We start from the raw sequence: 27,524 nt of genomic DNA, 5'->3' as shown, positions 1-27,524 counted from the left end.
TTTAATTAAAAGAAATTTTTTGATAAATTGTTGATAAATAGAATATTTAAAAAAAAAATGTTTATTAAAAAAATTTTCAATAAATTTTTATAAATAAAAATTCGTAAAATATTTAATTTATATAAAAATTTATAAACTATTCGATAAAATCTCTAGGCATATATACAAAAATATTTGTAAAATTTTTAAATTCTTGATATTTTCAAATTTTCGTAAATTCTCATTGATAATTTGTTGATTCATAGAAAAATTCTTTAATTATTCAACATTTTTTTAAACTTTCAATTAATAACAAAAATTTGAATTATTTTCGTGATAGAAAATTTTCTATTTATAGATATATTCCCTATTTAATTATATTATACATTTTTCGTTTAAAGAAGATTTTCGATAAATTATTCAGTCAAAAAATATTTTCGACAAACTTTCTTTTTATATAAATCTCCCGATTATTTCATTTTGCGTTACCAATTATTTTTCTATTTATATCATTTAAAAATCTATTAATTTTTTTAAAAAAGTTTAATAAATTTTAAAAGTTCTTTACAGAAACTTTAAATTGTTCCACATAAATAATTTATTTAAATTATATTTTCCGGAACTGTTACCAAAAAATAGCATGAGAACAAGTAGTAACATAATACATAGTATGAGTGTGTAGCAAAAAAATTGTCTAGTCTGGTATAAAAATAAATGAATTTTCCAATAAAAATGTTTTTGCTAAAAATTTAAATTTATCTACAAACAAACAAATAAACAGACAAATGGACATAAAACATATTTGTAGTATTTTAAGCATGTAATGACACAGTTATGGCAAATTTGTTGTTAAATCATAAAATAATTAATACAATATATTTTATATAGTCAGTCAGTAGCTGTAGTGTGTAATTTTGTGCTATAAATGGCTTTTTAGCACAAGAGTACAACAATTATGAGATGTTTATAATCATGATGATGACGATGTTGATAAAAGTATAAAGTGTTTATAAAATACAGCCCACCAACACCACCACCGCTGGCTGGCTACACCAAACCTCATCATCATCCTCTTCATCATAAATTATCATCACCACCAGCGCCACCATTAGCACTCATAGAAAAACTACTAAGAGTAATAGGCATTACGTCTTACGTAAAATATCCACATCTATTCAAAAAATACATGCGAATACTAAATATCTATATTTGTGGCTTTATTTGGTTCATATTGAGGTTGAGAGAATTTCAAATGCAACATGCCACTTGTGGACAATAATAAAAAAAGCAAATATCTATCTAAAATAAAAACCAAATAATACTCTCATCATCATCATAGTCGTCATCATCACCATCATATGCTTTGGATGTTTACACAAAGACGGCATTAAATAACAATAAGCAAAAAAAAAAACTAGAATAAAATACTAAAAAGAATTGCAACAGAAAAATTAATTTTACTACACATGAAAGAATATTAAATTTCATTTAAAAGAAATATGAGCTTTTTAATTTGTTAATTTTCGTTTACCATAACAGAACACTAGAAAAGACAGAAAAATACATTCAATTCAATTGAATTTTAAAAAAAAAGCACAATGAATGAATTAATAATAGCGGTAATAGTTGTACGATTGACTGACTATATGATGACGATTTACATATGTATGGAAACAGCTGTAGTTGCAATTGTAATATTAGTTATTTTCATATTTTGAGGTTAGTATAATTTAAGGTTATTTGCTTTTTGTAAAAAGTAGCAGAGACAACCTCAACAGAATGTGACAGAAAAGTTTGTAACCATTAAAGATACAACAGAAAAAAACCTCAACAGAAATTTGATCAAATCTTACTGGTGGATTTTATTTAACCACAAATATATTCTAGGGCAAATGTAGTAAGATGTCTAAATGTTACTTACAATTGAAATTGAGTGTACGTGCAAAATATTGATTTTATGGATAAAATGTTATATTTTTTTAAAGAAAAGTTAAAAATTCTTAATTAAAATTATATTATTTACACAGCCCGACAAAATTTGAAGTCAAAACCCTAAGACCAAGTTAGACGTTTCTAAAGGATTGAGCCGCCAAAACAATTCTAAGGCCAGATTGGGATTCAGCGTGGCTCAATCCTTCAGAAAAGTATACATTGGTCTCTGGATATGAGATTAAAATCAAATATTATTTATCGAATTTTTGACTGATAATTTTCGGAGTTTGTCAAACATCTGATTGAAAGCATGTCGATTTGTTCAAATCGAATCCATCGTATTGAATCTTGTTAACGAGTAATATCTCCACCAGTGTTGCCAATTTGTTTGTTTCTGAAATGGCAATTGCGGGAAAAATGCGTTTTGTGGGTTGTCGGGAAATTTGGCGATTTTTAACCAGTCTAGTCTATAGTCTAGTCTATAGTCTAGTCTATAGTCTAGTCTATAGTCTAGTCTATAGTCTAGTCTATAGTCTAGTCTATAGTCTAGTCTATAGTCTAGTATAGTCTAGTCTATAGTCTAGTCTATAGTCTAGTCTATAGTCTAGTCTATAGTCTAGTCTATAGTCTAGTCTATAGTCTAGTCTATAGTCTAGTCTATAGTCTAGTCTATAGTCTAGTCTATAGTCTAGTCTATAGTCTAGTCTATAGTCTAGTCTATAGTCTAGTCTATAGTCTAGTCTATAGTCTAGTCTATAGTCTAGTCTATAGTCTAGTCTATAGTCTAGTCTATAGTCTAGTCTATAGTCTAGTCTATAGTCTAGTCTATAGTCTAGTCTAGTCTATAGTCTAGTCTATAGTCTAGTCTAGTCTATAGTCTAGTCTAGTCTATAGTCTAGTCTATAGTCTAGTCTATAGTCTAGTCTATAGTCTAGTCTATAGTCTAGTCTATAGTCTAGTCTATAGTCTAGTCTATAGTCTAGTCTATAGTCTAGTCTATAGTCTAGTCTATAGTCTAGTCTATAGTCTAGTCTATAGTCTAGTCTATAGTCTAGTCTATAGTCTAGTCTATTGTCTAGTCTATTGTCTAGTCTATTGTCTAGTCTATTGTCTAGTCTATAGTCTAGTCTATAGTCTAGTCTATAGTCTAGTCTATAGTCTAGTCTATAGTCTAGTCTATAGTCTAGTCTATAGTCTAGTCTATATTCTAGTCTATAGTCTAGTCTATAGTCTAGTCTATAGTCTAGTCTATAGTCTAGTCTATAGTCTAGTCTATAGTAGTCTAATCTCGGATTTTATTTAGTTTCTGATAGGACCTTGAAGATCCTTCCAGCATGAAATTTGAATCTTGTAAATTCTGTTTTAACGCAAGGACCGATAAGGTCCGTAGAGAGAATAACAAACAAGAGACTTGTTTAAAAACCTAAAATTTTTCATTTCGACGAGTTATTTTCCTGGTAACTGGTCGTCACTAGATCGTGCTTATGTCTACTATAAAAGCAGGTTAGTCGGGTATCGAAGTGATTGCCACGAAAATATCGCCATTGTAGTTGAACATGAAGCGATTAAGCCTTCAAGTTTTTGATTAAGAACATTTATGGAAGAAGAGGAATATTGATTGAAATTCAAAGAAATTCGTATGCTGTTTTGCCACAGGTGCTATAAGGTCTGCAGAAAGACTAACAAAATCGTAACAGAGGATTTCTTCAAAAACCTGTCAGTTCTCATTTTGAGTTTTTTTCTGGATCGTATTTTGTGTACATTATATATATTCAAGAATTTTTCTAAAATTATTATTTTATCAAAATATTCAAGATCTATCGCGACTACGTTGGGGATGATTACTGCACTTTTTAGGACGGAAGGAAAAGCGATTTATATATTTGACATTGAAGCGCTCTGGTCAATGCCAATAACATAAAAAAGACAAACTTCTAATTCGTTTGTCTATCTGAGCTCGTTTCTAGAATATAATATATATAACATTTATGCTATTGGACTTCACTGACCAGTATTTTCCTAAAAGTCTTAAAATAATTTAAGGATTGGGGTTCGTATTTCCTCGGTTTTGCTATAACTCAATGAATTGCAATTCCACACTAATACTTTCCAATATTCTTCTCTAATGTCTACGATTACCATTCCAGAAAATTTTGATAATTTTCGGGATGCCGAAAAATTCGGAATAGCTATTTTTAAAACACCAAAAAATAAGTTTATGAAAAAGGCATAAATGATCATTCCTATGGTAAATGGAACTCCCAACATATTGCATTTAAACTATATGGTAAAATTCGACCACGCCCCCTTCCTTAATCCTTAATTAATATTTAGTGATTAGTATTAAATATTTAGTAATTTATATAAATTGCAATATTAAATATTAGTTTAAGCCTTTTTGCGCGTTAGTCATAGATTTTAGTAGAAATTAGAAAAAAACAAACATAAAAATAATTAAGAATCATACCTGTGTTGGTATTAAAGAATGTCGTACCAAATCACGTTTCTTAATTGGATACCGTTCCTGGAGTGATTTTTTTTTTTTGTTTTCAAAAGGGTAAAACAAAATTTCAATTTTATTCAAAATTTTGTTTTGATATGTGTAAGTGTGTGCATGTGTGTTGGTGCGTTCATTATTTATGCAAATTTAAGTGTTTACACACACAAATATTCGCAACATGATGTTAAACACAAAGTTTATGATTTTTTTTTTATTTTGTTTGATACAATTTTGTGTGAATTTCAAAATGTCATGATTTAATAAAAGTCAATAAGAGCCGTGTACAAATATTCCGAGTTATTTTTATGATCATGTTTTATATGAGAAATTTTACACAGATTTATTATGCACACGCACGAATAGACAGACACACGTACACATATTGTGAGGAAAAAAAGCAGAAACGTGATGGTTGGTCGGTTGGTTTTATTTTTTTATTATGATGATAGTTATAGGAGTAGAACATCAACAACAACAACAACAACAACGGATATTAGCAGATTTGTAGTAGTAGTAGAAGTAGTTTTGTTTTTGTAGTGTGTAGTTTTGGTTGGTGTAATTTTTGTTTGATGGTGATTTTGATTTAGGATGAGGATTTGTTTTATTTTACATACAGGATGGATGATAAAAGCAACAACAACATATAAATTTGAAAAATAAATAAAAACAGGATTAGAGAGTTTGTTTAAAAACAAGTTTTAATTGAACAAAAAAACAAAATTAAACAGGAACAGGAACTAAAAGCGTTTATTGATTTATGTTTTTTTTTACAAAATTTTTAAACATATTTTTATCAGTTGTATTAATTGTGTAAAGTTTTTTTTGTGTTCATTTATATTGAGAGAAACTAACCTGATAGGGACTGGGCTTACCACCCTTGCCAGAATCCTTGGTACCTTTCGCATCTTTCGAATCGGCTGGATCCTTGTCTTTTTTAGATTTCTTTTCTTTTTTAGGAGATTTCGGTTGATTGTTGCCGCCATTGCAACAGGAACTTTCTGTGAAAGGAGAAAAACATTAATATCGCTTAGTCTATCGACTAGTATATAGTATGTTTTTATAAAGTCGGTGGACTTGTCTATGTACTATTCTATGAGCTATTCTTCAGAGAGTGTATTGACTATTCTACTGACTAGTCTGCTGTCTAGTACATGGTCTATTCTATGAATGAGTCAATGGACTATTCTATGGTCTATTGTACTGACTAGTCTATAGATCAGTCTTGGGTTACGAATCTGACAAGTACGAAAGCTTGGGATTAAAATGATCTCAGCATGTACTTGTTAAATGTTAAAGCAATCCAATCTCATTTTAAACGTCCTTCACTATTTTGTAAAGTCTATTTATGCGGATGTTTTTGTTCTAGTCTTCTTCTTCGCAGCGATATTATCACCCGATTGTATCTGGTACATTGAACAAGGAGAGTATTCGAGTCTTTCTTTAAAAGTTGATTGGATGAATCTGTCGTTCTTCCTAGTAAGGAAAATTCAGACTACAAAAATGTTGACGGATCGTCAACGTCGAAGTGCGGACGTCCCTCCAAAAATATTGGTCCAACACCCACCTTAAAGTATTCCAATCCAGAATCACCAATATGACCGTTTGTCCATCCGTCTGTGCGTCAGTGTAAACCTTTTCTTGGACATACTCTTATATTGACCCAAGGACGAAATCGGTCCATTATTTCATCTACCCCCCCATATAACCGTACCCTCCGAATAAACATTTTGAGCTTAGAATTATGTTAAACATTCTTATATATCTACAGAAATCAGCACAACTTAGTTTTATATACATATGTAAGTCTGAATGATACTGCTTATTTTCGTAATCATCGGGATTTACAAAGGCCCCTTCAGAATATGATTTGAAGGTCAATAATTTAACTTTAAACACTAGTAGCTCGCCTTATGTCAGTTAATTTTGTATTAATAGTGACACGCCCAACCAATCAAACCCGCCCATTTTTAGCATGAGATCGCATACCAAGTCACATATTTATACAAATTTTGATCTTTCTAAGTGCTTTTAATCAAGAGTTTTTTGATGCTAAACTTTTCATTGGAATCACTGTGCAGCCCATTGATAAGACTGTTGATAGATAGTCATGACAATTCCATTTACTAGTTTATGAACTAGTCTATGTAAGAGTCTTTTGACCAGACCCTTACCCTTTACCCAGACAACTAAAGAGAATCTCTATTAAATCAATTGCAAAAATCTCAGGTTATAAACGTTAAACAATCAAAATGTTTTTAGTGGTTTGACCCATAAAATAAATCCAATTATTTTAACAGATTTAATTATTTTTAATAATCAACATCTTACTTACCCTGTAACAGAAAACAGAAAACATACAATAGGAAGAGTATGCTGACACCATACAGATACGTAAAGAAACTTTCATAATAGAGTACGGGCAGACGATGAGTGGTCACATCGCTTATAACGTAAGCAATGCACACAACAATCAATATGATGGCATAAACCAAACTGGTTACAATGAACAACGATGTCCTAAAAATGATTAAACCACAAATGGTGATGGTAAAAGGGTAAAAAGGAAGAGAGAGAGAGAAAAAATAGAACAGAAAACACATATTAATATTTGTAGTATAAAAATAATCATAATTAAAAATCAAAACTAAGTAAAAAAACAACAATAAATAAAATTAAAATAAAACATATTCCCATTAATAATAAAAAAAGAAACATTCCCCAAACACATTAATAATAATTAAATAAATTTATTTTATTTTTTTTAATTTTTATACTAAAGTGCAAGTGCTTTTGTTTTATAATTACTTAGAATTGTATAATTGTTGTATATCATTCGAAATCATGCTAAAAAAATTTATGTTGTAATTTTAATAAATTCTTATTTCAATAAGATTTTTTTATAGATTTCTTAATTCAAACTCGCAATAAATCTATAACACACATTTTTTTTCTTTTTTTTTGCATAAAAATTTTATTTAAATTTTTATTTGTTTTTCACTTCATAATTTAATTTTCTAACACACATTTGTCCGGCATGTGTTGTAAAATTTAACTGAAACAAATTTATAAAATTTAATTTTTTTCTATTTTTTTCTTGTATTTCTTTTAAAAATGTGTGTTTAAAAAAAAAACTAAATAAAACTAGAGAATTAAGACAAAATCTAGAAAAAAACAACAACAAAATTCTACTATAGTTTTGCTTTCGTTTTAGCTTGTTTTACGTATAAAATTTTTGCATTTTTTTTACTTAAGTACCCTTAACATTAAAACAAAAACTTTTACGAAATTTCATACTAAAATGTAAAATATGAAAATGTATTTTTTTCTTCCACAACTGAGTTGTTCATCTCAAAAAATAAAATGTGCTATGCCGTGCCGTGTGTTTATTTTTATTCAATATTTTGTTAGGTTATGTTTTTTTCTAATTTAATGCCTAAAGTGTTCTCAGTGTGTTTTAAATGTTTATACATAATTAAAAATGTTTTTCTTTTTTAGAATATTTTGGACTAGTCTGTGGTTGTGTTTTAATAGTTTATTTCAGTTTTTTTTACAACCCACACTCAGCCTTAGCCTTTTTATTTGCATACATTTAAATGTATTCCATTAGATTTTAGTTTAGACGAATTACAACACCTCTCTACCAAATTTCAAATGTTTTCAAAAAATAAATAAATATTATAAAAAATGGTTCCCATAAAATGTTAAATTTCTCCCCTTTTTTTAGGCGAAGATATTAAATTTTTGGCGTTTTAGATTCGGAAGTAGGGTTCTCTTAAAACCAATACAAAATATTTGATTGAAGTAGAGATTTGCTATGTAAACCTAGTTTAACCTTTTTTTGGGTTAAAGTCATCTTATAATGTACTCATTTTGAGAATTTTCGGTTTGCTTTATACTCAAATGCATACTTGATTTGAGATAAAAATAAGAAGAAATGAGAAAGACTGAATTAATCCCAAAATGGGCTTGATTTAAGTCCGATTCGTACTTGATTTCAGAAAAATTTTAATTACAAAAAAATAGTAATAAGATATGTGTGGTGAATAGAGGTACTCAAAAAATATCTATTTTCTTAAGATAGGTCTTATATTGTTCATTAGAAATCGATTGAAAAGAATTAAATTGGGACCAAAAATATTCTACAAAATATTTAAAATTATTTTTGCCGTAATCAGCTCAAAATTACTGAAATTTTAAGACCCATTTCGAAAAAATCGAAAATATTTTATTTTTAAAAAATTACACTGAGGTCAGGATTTTTAATCGCTGGGAACTTAGGATCATTCCAAAAAATTTTTTGTTTATTTTTCTCGTGTTTAGAACTTGTTATTTTAGAACAAGTTGGGAATTTGTTCCTGGATATTAATATTTTTATTGTGAGGAATTCTATTTAGGATTAAGTATTATAAAATTTTTACGCAAAATATGTTTTCAGGTGACATTTTTCTTATATTTTTATGTAGTATATCTGTAGAATGAATTTCAAAAGCTAACTTTTGCGACCTTTTACGACTCCGAAAATTTTAGATTTATTAGTACAATTATTTAAAAGGGACATTTTCTGACTTTATTGATTACATATCTTTTAAATTTTAAAGATATTTTAAATCTAATGCACATACTTGACATGTGGGCGGTAATATCCTGCCCACGCCCACTTTATTTGCTGGTTTTGATTTACGTGATTTGTATTCTCTTTAGATCAAAGTTTAGTAAACTTCATAAATCAATCAGCAATTAACTTAACAAATTTAACTAAAATATTTTTATTGACCGCGCCCACTTTTACAAATTTGCAAATATATACTATAATGTTAAAAATAATCAACTATTTCCATTCAAGTTTTAAATATGTATTTTAGACGGTTCTACAAAATAATTAACAAAATAATAGCGAAAAGTAGGCGGAATATTTGTTATATTAGATTATGGTATAAATTTTAATAATTTAAAAATAATCAGAGACAGTAATTGTTATTATTTTTATTTAAAAAAATTTAATTTAAAAATTTTATTTGATTTGTATTTTTTTATATTTTCCGTAAAAATCACTAAGAACTCTTTCAAATAAAAATCAATAATAAAAAACACAAATAATTTTGAAACCATAAGGCTCAAATAAAAATCAGGCAAATAATTTTATTTTTTGAAATTAATTATAAAACTCATTATGATTATATTATATCATTTAAAACACATTAGAAATGATAGGGTTTAAACAGAGATTAATAGGAAGAAAATTGGTAAAATTTCTTTACCACTGATATCATCGACCAAATCTGCTGAAATTGTGCAGAAATTAGATTCGAAAATTGGAAAATTAAAATTCTTTAGGTGATTTTTATACCTTGTTTTGAAACATAAAAATCATTGATTGATTTTTATTTTTTGTTTGAATAAATAAAGAGTATTATTAAAAAAAACGCAAATAATTTTTTATTGAAACAAATAAAATAAAAATCAAAAATAATTTTTATTTTTAACTTACATGCATAAATTTTCTATATAAAGAGAAGGCGTTTCCTTTTTACAAATACGCCTACTTATTCTGATCTTATAATAGTTGATTCAGTTTGTCTGTTTTTAAATTATTGCTTTTTATTGTGCTCGAGAAAACCAAAATTAGAACTAACATACGAAGTGGACGTGTTTATAATATAACCGCCCCTTTTTTTGGTGACGTTGTTTTAACTCTTATTGTGAACTTACATATATACTTAAAATTAAGTTTATACTTCTAAAATTAGCTAGATGTGACACTGGGCAGCGATTGAAAATCTTGATCTCAGAATAATATTTTTCCTGCAATCTTTTGGAAATGGATCTCAAAAATTCAGAAATTTTGAGCTTATAGGTAAAGAAATAAAAGGCGAAATTATTTTTTTTAAATACTTTCAGGGCATTAGATGTAACCTTATATTTTTCGTTTCTACATTATCATTTTCAATGTAGTCTATATAAACCTATTTTGTTTTAAATACATTACTTGCATCCTCCTTTCTTTTGGGGAGAAGGTGGATTAAAGAAATGGTCTTAATTGAAAACACATTCGTATTTAAGTCTTCACTATCTCTCCTTTATACATATAGGTGTATGTTTTACACAGTGACTATAATCCTACCATTTTTGGGGACAATGCGCCAATGATATGGGGGCAAATATGAGTGATGGTTTAAGATCGATAAACAAAAACCAAAATTGGTAATGTAATGAAAACCATTGACATTTTTCCATGTTATTCGGTATTGACAGGTATGTTCCTATGGGGAATCGTCCGTCATCTACCATACATATTACCATAGTTTCTTCTTTGAGTCATTCCGTTTGTAACACATCGAAATATTGGTCATAGACCCACAAAAGTATATATATTCTGGGTCCTCATTAAATTCTAAGACGATCTAGCTATGTCTGTCCGTCTGTCTGTCTGTTGAAAGCACGATAGAGTCCGAATGGAAAGAGCTAGAGGGTTGAAATTTCACATAAATATTTGTTATAGGTAAGGTTTGTCTAGTATTGAAAATGGGACGTTTTCGGATAGCCCCCATACAAGTGGCCCATCGAAAAGCAGCTTTAATAGCCATAACTTGTTTAAAAATACGAATATGGCAATGAAATTCGAAATAAGTAGGCTTCTTATGATCCGAAATCAGTATGCAAAATTTTATGAGGATCGGTTCATAATTGACCCTACCCTTCATATAAGGTCCCCTTCAGAAAATGACTTTAACGCTCATTACTGGCTTTAAAATACTAGTGTAGCGATGAAATTCGACACAAATAAATTTAATACGAACCAAATTCTGTCTACCAAATTTATGAGGAACCAAATTTATGAGGAGGAGGTCCCCTTCAGAAAATTACTTTAACGCTTATAACTGGCCCAAAAATAGGAGTATACAGATGAAATTCGGCATAAGTAAGTTTCATTCGAGTCAAACGAGGTTTGATGTTGGGTCTATAAGATTCGGCATAGCCGAATATAACACTCTTACTTGTTTATATATACTTTTGTATGATTAGTACTGAAATTTTTATAGTTTATTTTCTTTTATCATTCAACTCTTTTCATATTTAACATTGAATTCCAAAACATTGCGTTACAAATATTATAAAAGAAAAAAACCTTCATCACTTTAAATGTAGGGCATCCACAGATTAACTATCTGTGCAAAAGTGTTTAAAAATTTACATGTTCCATTTTATGCTTTTGTTCATATTTACATTTGAATATTGAAATTGTTTGTAAAATTGTTTGTAAACATAAATCTTTAAGGTTAATTTTGTTTTTAGTACTTTTTAATGCTTTTTATACATGAAATTTTTCTTTTGAAGCCATAATAAATCAATATTTGGTGAAAAGCGATTTGAAAAAAAAGAATTTGTTTTTCAACAAATTGTTTAAGGCCTGGGCGGCAGTAATAATTTAAAATCTTTATTATATTTACATTGCAAATATATAAGTTTAAACTTATAAAACATTTTATTATTAAAGAATTCATTAAAAAAATCTTATGAAATATTATAATCTTAAAATCTTGCTATTATTATCCCTTTTTAACCTGTTTTATTTTAGTGTCATGTAAAAAATATTCAAATATTTACGTGTGTATGATATTTTTAAACACAGGCTGTCATACATACATTTTATATAGGTATATAAACGTATGTATAATATAAAATCTTTTCAAAGAAGCTTAAAATAAAATGCAGAAAATTCAATATTCATACGATTATGTATAGATGTGTATGTAAATTTGTTTGTATGTATAAAATCTATTTTTGAATATAATGCAAAGAGGGTAGTTAAAAAAAAGTATTCAAATTTAAGACTCTTCAGTTGATAGTTAGTCATTTATACCTTTAAAAGATGTATAGCTCTAAGTCCTATAGATAGGGAATATGATTTTCCGAATACCTTTTATGCTTGTGTTAATTGAAAGCAAGTCTATAAAGCTCCCACGTATGTATCTTGCGGTTCAAAAACATCGAACTGTAAAAATAGACACATCTTCAAATAACCAAATTCATTCAAAGAAGCTTAAAATAAATCACACTGCAAAAAAAACACATCTTCGAAAATTCTTTACGAATGGGAGGAGATCACAAAAAATATAAAAAAAATATTTGCCACGCCTTCAAATTCCGCCCTTTTTGTGTTTTGTATATTAAGGTCCAACTCAGAGTACTAATAGTCTAATTTCTGTGGAGCCATGCTTATACTTAGTCAGACAAAACATTTTGTAACATTGCGGAAAGACAAATCTCAGAGTTCCTAATTGCTCCTGATGAAAATCATATAGAATAAATTGAACTAGAAGTTAAAAAAAGTCTTTTATAAGAAAAAGTTGACTTTTTGTAGAAAAAAGTTGATTTTGTAATAGAAAACTTAATGTTAACAAATTTTAAAAACAAATATTTTTTATGGAATTAGTACATTTTTAACATAAACATTGAAAAAGAAGTCAAAAAGGGATTAAGTTGAAAATTTTATAAAAAAAAAAATAAAAAAAATTAAAGTTTGACAATTTTAAAAGTCGAAACACAACTTTTAATAAAATATTAAAAAATGTAAGAGGTTAAACTCGACTTTCTTTAAGAATTACAGTAAATAATTTTGTAAATAAACCAAAAAATTGGAAAATTTCAAAAAATCGTTATATACTTACATCAGCGATTAAAAATCGAGTCCTCATTATAATTTTAGAAAAATAAAATATTTCCAAATTTTATGAAATGTGTCTCAAAAATTAAATAATTTTGAGCTGATTACGAAAAAAAAAAATTATTTTCAAATATTTTTGGTCCACAAAATGGGTTTTAAGAGGCATATTATTTTCACTTTTTATCGAAATAGGTTTCAAAATTGTCGCAATTTTCAGCTTATACAGGAAATTATTCAAAAAAATTGTTTTGCTTTTTATTGCATCCATTTCAGAGTTATTTAGATTATTTTAGAGTTTTAAAAAGTCGTTTTTCGAACCAACAATACTCTAACAAAAATGTTAATTATTTTTATTTTGATATCCATTTCAAAGAGTTTGCAGATTTTTTTTTTAAAGATTGTACTGAAATCAAAATTTTAATCGCTACACAGTGCCACATCTAGTACATTCTAGTATGACAAAAGTTTAATTTTAGAAGTATGGACTTTATATTAAGTTTATAAGTTCACAATAAGAGTTAGAACAACCTCACAAAAAAGGGGGCGGTTATATCATGTCCACGCCCACTTCTTATGTTAGTACTAATTTTTTACAAATAATTTTTAAATGTATTAAAATTGATACCATAATTTAATACAATGTTTGTGATAACCATGCCCACAAATAAACATTTCGCCCACTTTTCACTATATTTTTCATATAAATTTTATAAGTTTGAATACGTGTTTAATATACTTTTTAAATTGTTAAAAATTGTGTAAATATCTAATTCTTTATAGAAGTTATTCACTTTTGTTTCCATTGCTACTGGGAGTCTTAGGTCATTTAAGTATAGGAATCGCGAAAATTTGACAACTATTCCTACAAAAAAAAAAAAAAAAATGGTTCACGAGACACCTTATTCAACAGTATACCAAAGTTTACTTTATTTCTAAGCTTTGTTCATGAACTTATGTTCTTAAAATAAATGTCATTCTACAAATTCATTTGGGTCTCCCTTAATCTAATGTAATCAAAAGCATTTCTAACTCGATTTTCCACTATTTAACTTCTACCGTTTTATGCAATTCACCCTTGCGAATAAACTATAAATAATTTTTGATTGTCAAGGTAATTATTCCCCTCTTGCGATTCAAATAATAACTTTATGTGATTTAAAAATATCGTTCTCGTAATTTCCCCTCATAATAGAGAAATTGTTAAAAAATACTTTCCTTTTGACAGAACACGAGTTTATTAAGGGTGTTCCAAACTTCACACAAGATTTAAATTTAAGTTTTAAAAAAATCAAAATGCTCATAATATTATGTAGCACATTTTAAAATTTTTCGTTAATTTTGAGAATTTTTCTTTTAATATCTAGTTGACAATCCTGATGACAATTGCAAATTTTGTCATACTAATTTTTGATCATCATACGTATTTTATATTATTTTTTATATATTTTGTTTTGCTAAATTTTATTAAAAATGTTGTTCAAATATTTGTATTTTTTTGTTTTACCATAATTCAATTGGTCCTGTTATAACATTGGTGTGATATGTGCCATGTATGGTTATATTAGCTGGTAAAAAACTTCGTTTATTTGGATCTGATTTTACCGAATAAACAACCCTAAAAAAAGTTTGTCAAAAAAATAAAGTGTAAAGAAATAAAATTTTATTTAAATTTTGTTTAATCTTTTTTTTTTTAAAGAGCCATAATCACTAAACAAGGATAACACTAGGGTAATTTGGGCGGTTATTATAACACTCATAACTAGATTAAACACAAAGGTAAACGGGATTATATATGAATTTATACAAAAACTAAAAAAAGGAACTACTTTATTATGTAAATTTAGGTTAATGATTAGAAACAATATTTGAAAAGAAAAAAATCAGGTTGAAAAGAGGATAAACAACAAAAATATTTTGCTAATAAGTACCAAAACAAAAAATTTTTTCATTTTTAGGTTATATTATAATGTAGTTTTTTTTTTAATTTCATTTTATATTCAAGCTAGCTAAGGAAATTATAATAAACATACACACATAAACTATATGTATCAGGATAGTTTTGTAAACACTTGTTTCCCACAACCATGTAGATGGCAGCGAATATATTTTTAATATGTGCTTTGAAAGAATTTTGTTTTTAAAATGTTGAGAATATTCAAAGAACAGTTTATGGACCACAGAACTGAATAGTCTATGGACAAATCTGGTGACTAGTCCATGGACTAGTCTATTGACTTGTCTATTGACTTGTCAACGGAAGAGTCTATTGACTAGTCTAGTGACTAGTCAATGGAATAGTCTATGAACTAGTCTATGAACAAGTCTATTGGCTAGTCTATGGACTAGTCTATTGACTAGTCAATGGACTAGTCTATGGAATATTCTATGAACTAGCCTATTGCCTAGTGTATGGACTAGTCTATGAACTAGTCTATTGCCTAGTCTATGGACTAATCTATTGACTAGTCTATTGCCTAGTCTATGAAATAGTCTATTGACTGGTCTACGGACTAGTCTATTGACAAGTCTATTGCCTAGCCTATTGCCAAGTATATTGACTAGTCTATTGACAAGTCTATTGACTAATCTATTGACTAATCTATTGACTAATCTATTGACTAGCCTATGGACTAGTCTATTGGGTAGTCTATGGACTAATCTATTTATTAATCTATTGACTAGTCTATTGACTAGTCTATGGACCAGTCTATGGACTAGTCTATTGATTAATCTATTGACTAGTCTATTGACTAGACTATGGACTAGTCTATGGAGTTGCCTATGGACTAGTCTATTGACTAGTCTATGGAGTAGTCTATTGACTAGTCTATGAACTAGTCTATTGACTAGCCTATGGACTAGTCTATGGACTAGTCTATTTACTAGTCTATGGACTAGTCTATTTACTAGTCTATTGACAAGTCTATTGACTAGTCTATTGACTAGTCTATGGACTAGTCTATTGACTAGTCTATGGACTAGCCTATCGACTAGTCTATTGACTAGTCTATAGACCATTCTATGGACTAGTCTATTGACTAGTCTGTGGACTAGTCTATGGCCTGGTCGATAAACTCTCTTTTTATAGAAAATGTAATTCTCTTTTTATAGAAAATTTTCGATAGATTATCTTTTATAGAAAATTTTCGATAAATCCTCTTTTCATAGAAAATTCTCTTTTTGTAGAAAATTTTCGTTAAATTCTCTTTTTATAGAAAATTTTCGATAAATTCTCTTTTTATAGAAAATTTTCGATAAATTCTCTTTTTATAGAAAATTTTCGATAAATTCTCTTTTTATAGAAAATGTTCGATAAATTCTCTTTTTATAGAAAATGTTCGATAAATTCTCTTTTTATAGAAATTTTTCGATAAATTCTCTTTTTATAGAAAATTTTCGATAAATTTCTCTTTTTATAGAAAATTTAGGATAAATTCTCTTTTTATAGAAAATTTTCGATAAATTCTCTTTTTATAGAAAATTTTCGATAAATTATCTTTTTATAGAAAATTTTCGATAAATTATATTTGGCTTGTCTATGGTTTAGTCTAATGAACTAGTCTATTGACTAGTCTATGAACTAGTCTATTGTCTAGTCTATGAACTAGTCTATTGGCTAGTCTATGGAATAGTCTATTGAGTAGTCAATGGACTAGTCTATGAACTAGTCAATTAACTAGTCAATGGTCGAGTCTGTTGATTAGTCTATGAACTAGTCTATTGATTAGTCTATGAACTAGTCTATTGAGTAGTCTATCCACTAGTCTATGGACAAGTCCATAGTCTATGGACTGGTCTATTGACTAGTCTAGTCTATTGTAGTATTTAACAGAACATCCCCACCCATACGATTTTATCCATTTAACTCTCTGCTACCTCCAACATATTGTTGTTATTTTGTTTAATAGTGTTTCTTTACTCCGATTCTATATGCCATTTGCATAAAAAGACTGATTGTTGTTTTTTTTCCTACATTACACTTCCTTATTTTGTTTTTTTTTTCCAACTTTTTTCTTTAGCTTTTTGCCTCAAGTGTCTGTTTAACGATCTGCAAGTTTTGTTTGCATACAATCGAAACGCTAAAAGCAACAAATATTTACCCCAGCCATTCATTTATTATACACGTTGAATAAATCTTATACATATACATACTGGTATATGTTGTACACACATACATACATATATATGTAATGTAAATTATGTATCCTTTTTTACAAATACATACAATGTAAATGAAAAAAAAAAATGTTTCCCATCAACAACTTGGTTTTAATGTATACTGCTAAAGTCTACATACAAGTACTACTACTGCCAGCTACTACCACTAGCTCTGCCACCTTCGTTTCCCCCGCCACATGCAACTAAACAACATTTTCGCAAAGAAAAACATAAATTTGACCTAAATCTGCTGCTATTATGCAAATACACGAGCGTTCATTCTATGTTTCGTATGAGTAAGTAAAGGAATCTCTTGAAATGTGGCAACATTGTGTAAACATAAACACTCGCACTAGCAAAAGAGCGAGAAAAAAAGTTGGAACAAATCAAACGTTGATATCTGAAGTAGAGGTTGGAAAAAATTATTTCACTAAAAAAAATATATAGGATTTTTGTGCTATTTATTGTGTAAATATTAATATCGAAATGGAATTGTGTTAATAAATTGAAAAATTGGCGAAATAAAGAGAAAAAATTGCCAACAAGGCTCTTTTAATTATATAAAAACTACTTTTTGAAATATGTTTTGTTAAGGGTTCTTAATAAATAGGTCAATTGCCTGTTGGATTTTAATAAATTGATTAATAGTTATTTAAATAAAATTTTGGAAAATCACATAGAACTGTTGCTAAAGTGCCCAAAACATTCCATTTTTCCAAACTTACGTTATATAGCGATGACTTTAAGTTAAAAGTCTCTTTAAAAGAAATCTTTATCTATTCAACTAATTATTTGTTATACAAAATTTTCAATTAAGTTTAAAGTACTTTTCATCGAAAATTCATAAAGGATTTCGAATAATTCTAAATTTATAGAAAATTATGATAAATTCTCATTTTATAAAATATAGAAAATTGATAAATTTTTATCAAACATTTTTTAGAAATTTGTCAAAAATTTTATTGCATTTTTTAGAAAATTTCTATAAATTCTAAATATACAGAATATTTTCAATAAATTCTTAATTAGTAGAAAATTTTTGTTAATTGTCAATTCATAGAAAATTTTCGCTAAATTCTCTTTTCATAGAAAATTTTCGATAAATTCTCTTTTTATAGAAAATGTTCAATAAATTTTCTTTTTATAGAAAATTTCGATAAAATTTCTTTTTACAGAAAATTTCGATAAAATTTCTTTTTATAGAAAATTTCGATAAATTTTCGTTTTATAGAAAATTTCGATAAATTTTCGTTTTATAGAAAATTTCGATAAATTTTCGTTTTATAGAAAATTTCGATAAATTTTCTTTTTATAAAACATTTTCGATAAATTTTCTTTTTATAGAATATTTTCGACAAATTCTCTTTTAATAGAACATTTTCGATAAATTCTCTTTTAGTAGAACATTTTCGATAAATTCTCTTTTAGTAGAACATTTTCGATAAATTCTCTTTTTATAGAAAATTTTCGATAAATTCTCTTTTTATAGAAAATTTTCGATAAATTCTCTTTTTATACAACATTTTCGATAAATTCTCTTTTAATAGAACATTTTCGATAAATTCTCTTTTTATACAACATTTTCGATAAATTCTCTTTTAATAGAACATTTTCGATAAATTCTCTTTTAGTAGAACATTTTCGATAAATTCTCTTTTATAGAAAATTTTCGATAAATTCTCTTTTTATAGAAAATTTTCGATAAATTATCATTTTATAAAATATTTTCGATAAATTCTCTTTTAATAGAACATTTTCGATAAATTCTCTTTTTATAGAACATTTTCGATAAATTCTCTTTTTATAGAACATTTTCGATAAATTCTCTATTTATGGAACATTTTCGATAAATTGTCTTTTTATAGAAAATTTTCGATAAATTCTCTTTTTATAGAAAATTTTCGATAAATTCTCTTTTTATAGAAAATTTTCGATAAATTCTACTTTTATAGAAAATTTTCGATAAATTCTACTTTTATAGAACATATTCGATTAATTCTCATTTTATAGAACATATTCGATTAATTCTCATTTTATAAAAAAACTTTCGATGAAAATCATTTTATAGAAAATTTTCGATAATTTCTCATTGTATAGAAATTTTTCGATGAATTCTCATTTTATAGAAAATTTTCGATGATTTCTCATATTATAAACAAATTCCATAAAATCTCGTTTTATAGAAATTTTTTAATAAATTCTCATTTTGTAGAAAATTTGAAATAAATTTTAGAAAATTTTAAATAAATTCTCATTTTATAAAAATTGTTCAACATTTCATAGAAATTGCACTATTAATTCTCATTTTATATAAAATGTTCCATTCTCATTTTATTGGTGATTTTTATAAAAAAGTTAATAAATTTTTAAAAAATTCTTTATTTTTAAGAATAACGAAAATTTATAAAAAATTGTATATAAATTCCAAGTTTGAGATAATTTATGATAAATTTTCTACAAATAGAAAATTTGACGTAAATACTTCATTTATTTTTGTTTAATTATAATGTTGAATTTTACAATTTTTCATTCAGATATTTTAAGTCTTTATAATGTCCAATTAAAACTATTGAAATTTGTCAACACAGCAAATGCAAAAATACGTCTATTCTATTTTCTAATTTACCTTGCTATTTTTTTTTATAAATCACAAAACAATCTTGTCTAAAATACCTGTTTAATTTAAAACAATATTTTCCTTTCTAGTTTCAACAAATACGTGACAAATTCACTTTTTATTTAAATATTTCTTTCAATTGTCCTTTACTTTTAGATATTTACAAACACATTTTTTTATTCTCTACCAAAAACTGTCATTATTTGCCATCACTTCACTTTACTGTCAAGTTTTTGTTTTTTTTTCTAAATGAGTGCGTTTTTTTTTATACAAAAAATATCCTTAAGGGATATTTGGAAAATCCTTGCTTTTGCAGCTTTTGTTTTTTGTCATGTCAGTCTATCATTCATTCCTTTATCCTCTCCAGAGTTTTATGTTGGCAAACATCAGAGTGAAGCAAAAAAAAAAACATCTTTATATGAGTAGAATATCTATATATTTGCATTGCTGGGATGTGTGATTATGAGTTAAGAAAACATCATTGTTGTTGACTCTAAAACAATCCTTGTAAGAGTTTCCTTTTATTCCCTTTAATGCAGTTGTTAGCAGAATCCTGTCTGAGAGTAAGTAAGTATGGAGGTTTGTAGCTGTGTTTGATGTTGCAGTAAAGAAATATTGCAATATAAATTGTTCACATTTCATTTGGGGATTAATTTTATTATATAGTTTCCTTTGCACGATCTACATACTTCTATACTCTAGGGGTTATTCACATTGGAGTTGAAAAAGAAATTTTAAAGATATGTAACAGAAAATATATATGTAAGAAGATAATATTATTGAAAAAAATGTTTAAATTTCTAAAGGTAAAGGTGAACGTGTGATAATTTGTTAAAGCTTGAAATACATAGTTTTAATATTGCAAAATTTTCATAACTTGTGCTGACGACATTGGGCAAAATTATATAGAATTTTTTAAAGTTTTTCCTTAAGAAGGGTCAATACATGAAGTATTTAGACAGTTGGCCATTTTAATTAAAATTCGACTCATACCTATAATTCAGTGTTTAATAACAAGGAGGAGTTTTATTGAAAAGGACAACTAAATATTCTGGATTTTTCTCTGTTAAAATTAAATTAACTTGTCACATAATTACTTAAAGATTTTATTTTCTCCTCCGTTAAAAATTGTGAACACTATGGGCAAAATTGTAAAAAAATTAATTATTAAGATTTTTGCTCCAATTTTTGGCAATTGCGGAATTGTCAAATTTCGGGTACGAAGTTCGGTAAAAAGTCAGGTTCGGCCAAAGTTCGGTGTTCGGCGAAATTTTGACCGAACACCGAACGGCGAACCTTTCATAAAATTTTAATTCATCATATTTTTATATCATTCAAAATTTTTCAAAATACTGAACATCTTGGTTGTACAATTTAAGAATTTCAGCTCGAAAACTAAAATTAGTGTAAATTTTCACCTATTGCCCAAAGGAGTTCAGATAGCTACTTCTTCATTTTTTCCAAATTTTTTTTAACTCCATTTTTTTTGACTCAGATGAAAGCTTATACAATTTCCTTTAAGGGCTAGGTTCTTATTCTTAAACGATCTAGACATGTCTGTCTGCCTGTCTCTTGATAGATAGAACCTAAACGGGAGGAGGTAAAGAGACAATTTCCTTAAATATTCTCTCTTCTATTCCGCTTTTTAACTTTAGAATTGATCGAAGTTCGAGTTCGGTATCAAACGAAGTTATTGGTTCGTTCGGAGTATTTAATCCAAACTAATTATTCTTGTTTATTTAGGTTAGTTCGGGATCTCTCAAATGGATTGAAAAATTACTCATTTAAATCTCCGTCCTTCAAAAATTTTAACCTAAACTGAAAATCGTCTTCAATAAAATGATATGATCATAAAAATAATTTGCTAATTGGCCGTCCCGATTATGCGATTCAATACCATCGAATTATTCACCACAATTCTGTATTTCGATTCGTATCGAAATTTTTGGCAACTTTGGTATTCTGTACCTCGTTTCTGAAACTTTTAGTGAGAAGTTCTCACATCGAGAAGTGTGAAACAAAAAATTTCATCGTTTCTCGATTTGTGAGTAAAAAGTGTTTCTGTAACTTAAAGTGAGAAGAGGCTACACGAATTACGTTTTTATTGGAAATTTCCAATAAAACAGCTGTCAAAAAACATAAAAATTAAAAGAAGAAAACAAAAATTGCCGAACAAATTTATAAACGAAGAATAAATAAATAAAAAATATAGAAATTAAATGAAAATTGTTCGAAAAATTATTCCACTAAATTCGCCCTTGGCAAATTTTAAGTTTACACCCACGTACTTTTTTAGCATTTGGTTCTGTATATCCGAAATTCCTCCTATTTTCTAAAACAATATTTATTTCAATCTTAATTAATTATAAATATAACATTACTTTTTCATTATTTCATAGAATTCATGTTTAAATAAAATTTTTTACTTAAAATTTTACTTTCCGCACCGTTTTAAAATGTGAGTTTTTTTGACAGTTCATGTGAGAAACTTCTCACAAAATTTTCTTACAGAAACACTTTTACTCACAAATTTCCAATAACTTATGTCAAAAATCATAAATGACAGATAGTTCTCACAAAATTTTCTTACAGAAACACTTGCATGTGAGAAATGATATTTTGTTTCAACTCACATTGTTTTTTCTTCAATTTCACTGTTTCATGCGAGAAACTTCTCGATGCGGGAGTTACAGAAACGAGGCACTGCATTTCGATTCAAAGCTCCGTCACTAAAATAACAACTTACACACATAATCCTAAAAGATTGAAATAAAATGGAAATGCTTCTTCTTTTTCTTACGATTGTGTTTTTTATTGGAATACCAATTTTCGATCGTAGCGTAACTGAATGCGGAAACGTAATCGAAATGTAGAATAGGGGTGATTAGCAAAATTTGTCCGCCTTTTGCAATAAATTTTTATTGAAATTATGAAATTTGTCAGTAAGAATTGAAAAAAAAAAATGTTCGAAACTCTACCAGTATCGAAACTCCACTTTCAGAAGTCTTGGGAATAGTTTTTTTTTTAACAATTCATAGAAACAAACTATCCCCAGAATTTTAAAAAATATTATTTAATAACGTTTATTTATGTAAAAATATAAAGTTCTGAAATTCGAATTTGTTTCGAGAATATTCCAAGAATTTCCTGATACGTGTTTTTCATAATTTAAATTTTTTTAAAATCCAGTTTTTTACATAATATACTTTTAGGAGTTCATGAAAATATGTATATGTTAGTAAGGTCTTGGTCGCTACAAATATTTATATTTAAATTTTCATTTTTACTCTTAATCTTCAGATAAATATTGATAAAATTTTTGGGCAAACAATTATTTTATTAAAATCTATTATGAGTATACACGAGCTATTTCAGATTCACAACAATCAAATTATTTTTTATCACATAATAAAATGTAAAATATTATTCTCATACATATACAAATTTTATAGATTTTTTAAACATTTTGCATAAAAATAAAAAAAAATAATTCCTTTATCTCTGAGTAGCAAGTCTTACTGACACACTTCATGTTGTTTTTCCTTTTTATTAATACATAAGATAAAATCAAATAGAATTTTTTTTAAACAAAATCACATCCCTTTTTAGCACATTACCATGGCTTGGTCATAACTTGATTATTGTTGTAGCCATATCACATTTTTTTTATTTATTTATTATACAGCAACCACAATTTGCTTCAATAAATATACCAGACATCTTGGCATCACTCCAAAACGTCTAGCCCAACGGCAAAACCAACATATGAACGAAGAAAAGGAACGAATAAGAGTGTGCAAATACAAACAATAACAAACAGTATTAATATTAAATCTGTGTACTATAGAAGGATATAAAAGTGGAATGGATATAAAAGAAATCCTTATAATATTTAGTAAAGTCCTTTGAACTCATAACAAACACTTGCACCATTTATTAGAATAATGTTAAAATCAAAAGATATATTTAAAAAAATATTAGATTATTTTATTCCAATAACCTTTGCAATGGCTGTGGCACAACATTTTTTAATTCCATTTCCTTATTGGCGGCATTATTTTTCTCAGCGCTATCCGTGCTGGCTGTGGTATGGGAGCGTGAAACGGGCAATGTTGCCATATTATCACCGCCTTCAACATCGACGGTAGCAACTTTTACTTCTCCGCCGTTACCCATTACTTTTGGTTATTAGTTTTAATAAATGTTTTATTTGTTTTAAAATCACTTTTTGTTTTTAAGTTTTTTTTTTATTAATTTATTTTTGTTTTTAATTTTTTTTTAATTTTTATTAAATTCACATCTTTTTTTTTTTTGTTTATTTTAATTGTTTAACACAACTTGGACGTTTGTTTAAGAATAAATAAATTTATTTTGTTTCAAATAATTCGTTGTCTTCAATCACGTTTTAACTGTATTTTCAAAATGAACAGAAAATTATTATTTGCTTGTTTGTTGAGTAGATCATTTCTTTGCGATTTTTCTTTCAATTAATTTTTCCTCTTAAATGTGGATTGAAAGTTTAGGGAAAATTTACTCTAAAAATTGAGAATTTTATTACTTTGCCCCTTTTTTTCTCTCTCTCTCTTTATATCTCTTCTGTTATACTCTATATCTGTCAGTTTTATTAGCTCTCTCAAGGACGTTGTCAAAATAAATAAAATATCTAAAGTTGCTATTAAATTGGTCTCTTAGCTTTTTATGTTTTCGTTTATTATCCAAAAGTTTGTTTTGATTTTTATCTAAAGGTAAAAAAGCTTTTATTAAAAACGTTATATTTTAAATAAAAATTTTGTGTTAAAAATACTAAAACTATATTTTTCTTCCAACTTTGAAGGTCTTTTAAAACTCATTCACACAAAAAATATTATTTATTTTTTTTTTTTCTTTTTATAAAATTTTGTATACACACTCATTTTTATTAAGGTTTTTGTGGGTGTGTCTATTCCAAATTTTAGTATGTACTTCCGTACTTTATTTTCGTTTACTGCATACACAATTTTTTGTTTTATATTTTTCTTTTCAATTGCCTATTTATCTCTTAATTAGCCTTAACAAACTTATATTAGCCATTAAAACAATTCATAGTCAATAGCTAATATAAAGTGTACGTTTTGTATTAATGTACCTACATTAGCAGTAACTCCCTTAGATACTTAAGAAAATCTGCTGCCTAATACTTTTCATCATGCAAGCATCCTTAGAATACCTTTTGCTCTATAAAATTATATTCCCTTTTGGTATGGTAGTAAATAAAGTTGTAAAATTTTTTTTTGTGTATACATATGTATGTAGTATTTGGCATATATACTATAGTTTGAAAATTTACTCATTTAATACGCATCCTTTTTAACACCCTCTACTATTAAACAAAATACCAAAAAAATTATTAGTAAAGAACTCACCCACCCCCAAAATTTTACAATTTTTGATCGCATATGTGATTTTTGTTGGGTTGTTTGTTCAACATACATTTGTATGCTGGAGCAAATGTAGAAAAGGGCCTTTTATAGTAAAGGGCCCGAAGTGGGGTTTAGAGACTGTTAAGCACTGATTTAATCGTGTACAAATAATTTCAATCGGAAAATGTCTCAGTTGAACAGTATCATAAGATATGGATTGGTGGTGTACATCACTATAATCTTAGTCGGAGATGATGTGTTTTGTATGTGTTTTACAATAGAAGCATTTCTATATAACTCCGTATGTGATAGGAATGCATTCAGTTCAAGGTATTTTCTCTAGCAGTCAAAGATGCTGGATCTTGTCTAAGCTAATGAGGATAATGAAATGTGGGTGTGCATCACTAGAATCTTAGTCGGTCGATCGTAATCGCTTCTTTGTCTTATGTTTCGATTTGTTTTTAATCATTTATTTTGGAACATTAATATACACCCAACTTCGATATTGATCAGGAGTTAAGTGATCGTAATCTAACCACATCCATCTAAGTAAGAGAAGCGATTAAGACTTGTATGTATGGGTAAATCAGAATCATAAGATGGGTTAGATCGTAATCGATACTTAGAGAAATGCTTAGTTCACGCTATATTCCCTGGCCGTCACAGATATTGTATCTCGTCCGTACAACCACAAAATAGAGAGCTCGCAACTTTGCTATTTTCGTTTTTCCTATGTTATACGTTTCTGTCCTATAACTTCCTTTGCAGAATTGTGACCTTCAGTGGCTTGAAAGGAGGTTACCATTCCTAATCGATCTCGTAAAGGTTCAATTCTTTTATGATATTGTCCGAATGTAAGTTGTCTTGTCTCGTCAACCAGCTGAAATACTGAAATGCATCTGTATCAGACGTAGACCAGATTGTCGCTCAGTATGAGTCAGAATTTTGGATAAAAGGAACCCACCTGCCACCATAAAGAATATACGCTATAGGTTGCGGGAAAAATAAGTGGAAATAGGTCGCAGTAAGAACAAGGCAATCGAAGATTGCAGCTACTCTCAATATAGAAGACTGAAGCGGGATGGGAAGAACTTAGGATGCACAAAAATCCCAACTTAAAGAGATAATAAAGAATCGGGTTAAGACTAAACCAATCTTCAGTATGTACTCTTCAAAATTCATTGTTTGAATCACGATATTTGCAGATAAACAAGTTTACTTTACCAAGTTAAGAACTCAAACAAAACAGACGTAGACCAAATAGTAGTTCAGTATGAGTCAGAAGTCAAAAATTTTGAATATGAAGCCCCGAATTTCGAATAAACGAGTACCTTTTGAGTATAGACTCAAAAGGTAGAGATTCATTATTCGCCTTTAATACGGAATAGACTAACGAAGACCTAAACCCATTAGTGGAAATAAGTCGTAGTAAGAACAAGGCAATAGGATATCTCCTATTCTACTCTCAATATAGAAGGCTGAAGCCGGATGGATATAACTTAAGATGCACAAAAATCTCAACCTAAAGGGATTATAAAGAATCGTGTTTAGACTAAACCAATCTTCAATATGTACTATTCAAAATTTTGTAACCAAATTTCCTATTTCATCTACGCGTACTACAAGTGAAGATTAGGATTTTAACGTTTCTAAAATTTTTGAAAATTTTGAAACGGCCCTATCTATTCCAGATAGAGTATAAAAATTTATGTTGAAAAAGCATATCACAATTTCCCTAGCGAAAAAGTTTTCCGGCAATTTAGTTAAAGTTTTCGATATTTACTGTAGAAAAAATTGTAAATTTATTAATATAAAATCGGAAAGTTTTGAACCACGGTATTTACAGATAGAAATGGCAATGATAAAGTATGCGGTTTATTCCACATCCAAGTTAAGAACTCGAACATGTTGAAGGTTTTTAGAAACTCGATTTGCCGCGAAAGGTTTTAGCACTAAAATGACCGGAGTAAAAGGTTTTCGTTACAACAACACTACTAGCTACTACGTAGTGATAAGTCCTAATATTGGTTATAACCCCAGTTTATCCCATTAAAAACTTACATTGAAAAGTAATGAGTTAAAAAGCTAATAAAACCTGTTTTCACTACTTCTTCATTAGCCAGTCATTATTTTAAAACGGTGATGTCATTGGAGGCAAGTACTTCCAGGCTCGCTTACAAATAGGGAGTTAAAGAAGTACTTACAATTTTGCGCGTCAAATAATGGTTTTCACATACAAATTTTATTTTGTTTTCTTTTTTGTAAAACACAATT

The 27,524-nt window shown here is 27.8% G+C and overlaps 1 protein-coding gene across 16 annotated transcripts in view; it reads right to left on the bottom strand.

Moving 5' to 3' along the window:
* LOC119601014 (proton channel OtopLc) overlaps positions 1–27,524 on the bottom strand; it is a 107,307-nt gene that overhangs the window by 12,810 nt on the left and 66,973 nt on the right. For 5 of the 16 annotated variants that reach the window (XM_037951642.1, XM_037951647.1, XM_037951644.1 and 2 more), the window contains 4 exons: positions 14,581–14,691; positions 6,744–6,928; positions 5,264–5,409; positions 4,379–4,435 (listed from right to left, as the gene is read on the bottom strand). In XM_037951642.1, the coding sequence (XP_037807570.1) occupies positions 4,379–4,435; positions 5,264–5,409; positions 6,744–6,928; positions 14,581–14,691 (499 nt within the window). Of the gene's footprint in view, positions 1–4,378; positions 4,436–5,263; positions 5,410–6,743; positions 6,929–7,216; positions 7,449–14,580; positions 14,692–23,851; positions 24,261–27,524 lie in introns of those variants that run through there. The other 11 variants (XM_037951645.1, XM_037951649.1, XM_037951650.1 and 8 more) reach the window with 6 other exon arrangements.

The sequence above is a fragment of the Lucilia sericata genome, unplaced genomic scaffold (genome assembly GCF_015586225.1).
Source record: "Lucilia sericata isolate MDLA Ls3-8-SP2 unplaced genomic scaffold, ASM1558622v1 Contig000135F_arrow, whole genome shotgun sequence".
Lineage (NCBI taxonomy): Eukaryota > Metazoa > Arthropoda > Insecta > Diptera > Calliphoridae > Lucilia > Lucilia sericata.
The sequence above is the reverse complement of the archived record's forward strand: the minus strand, read 5'-3'. Positions and strand labels throughout refer to the sequence as shown.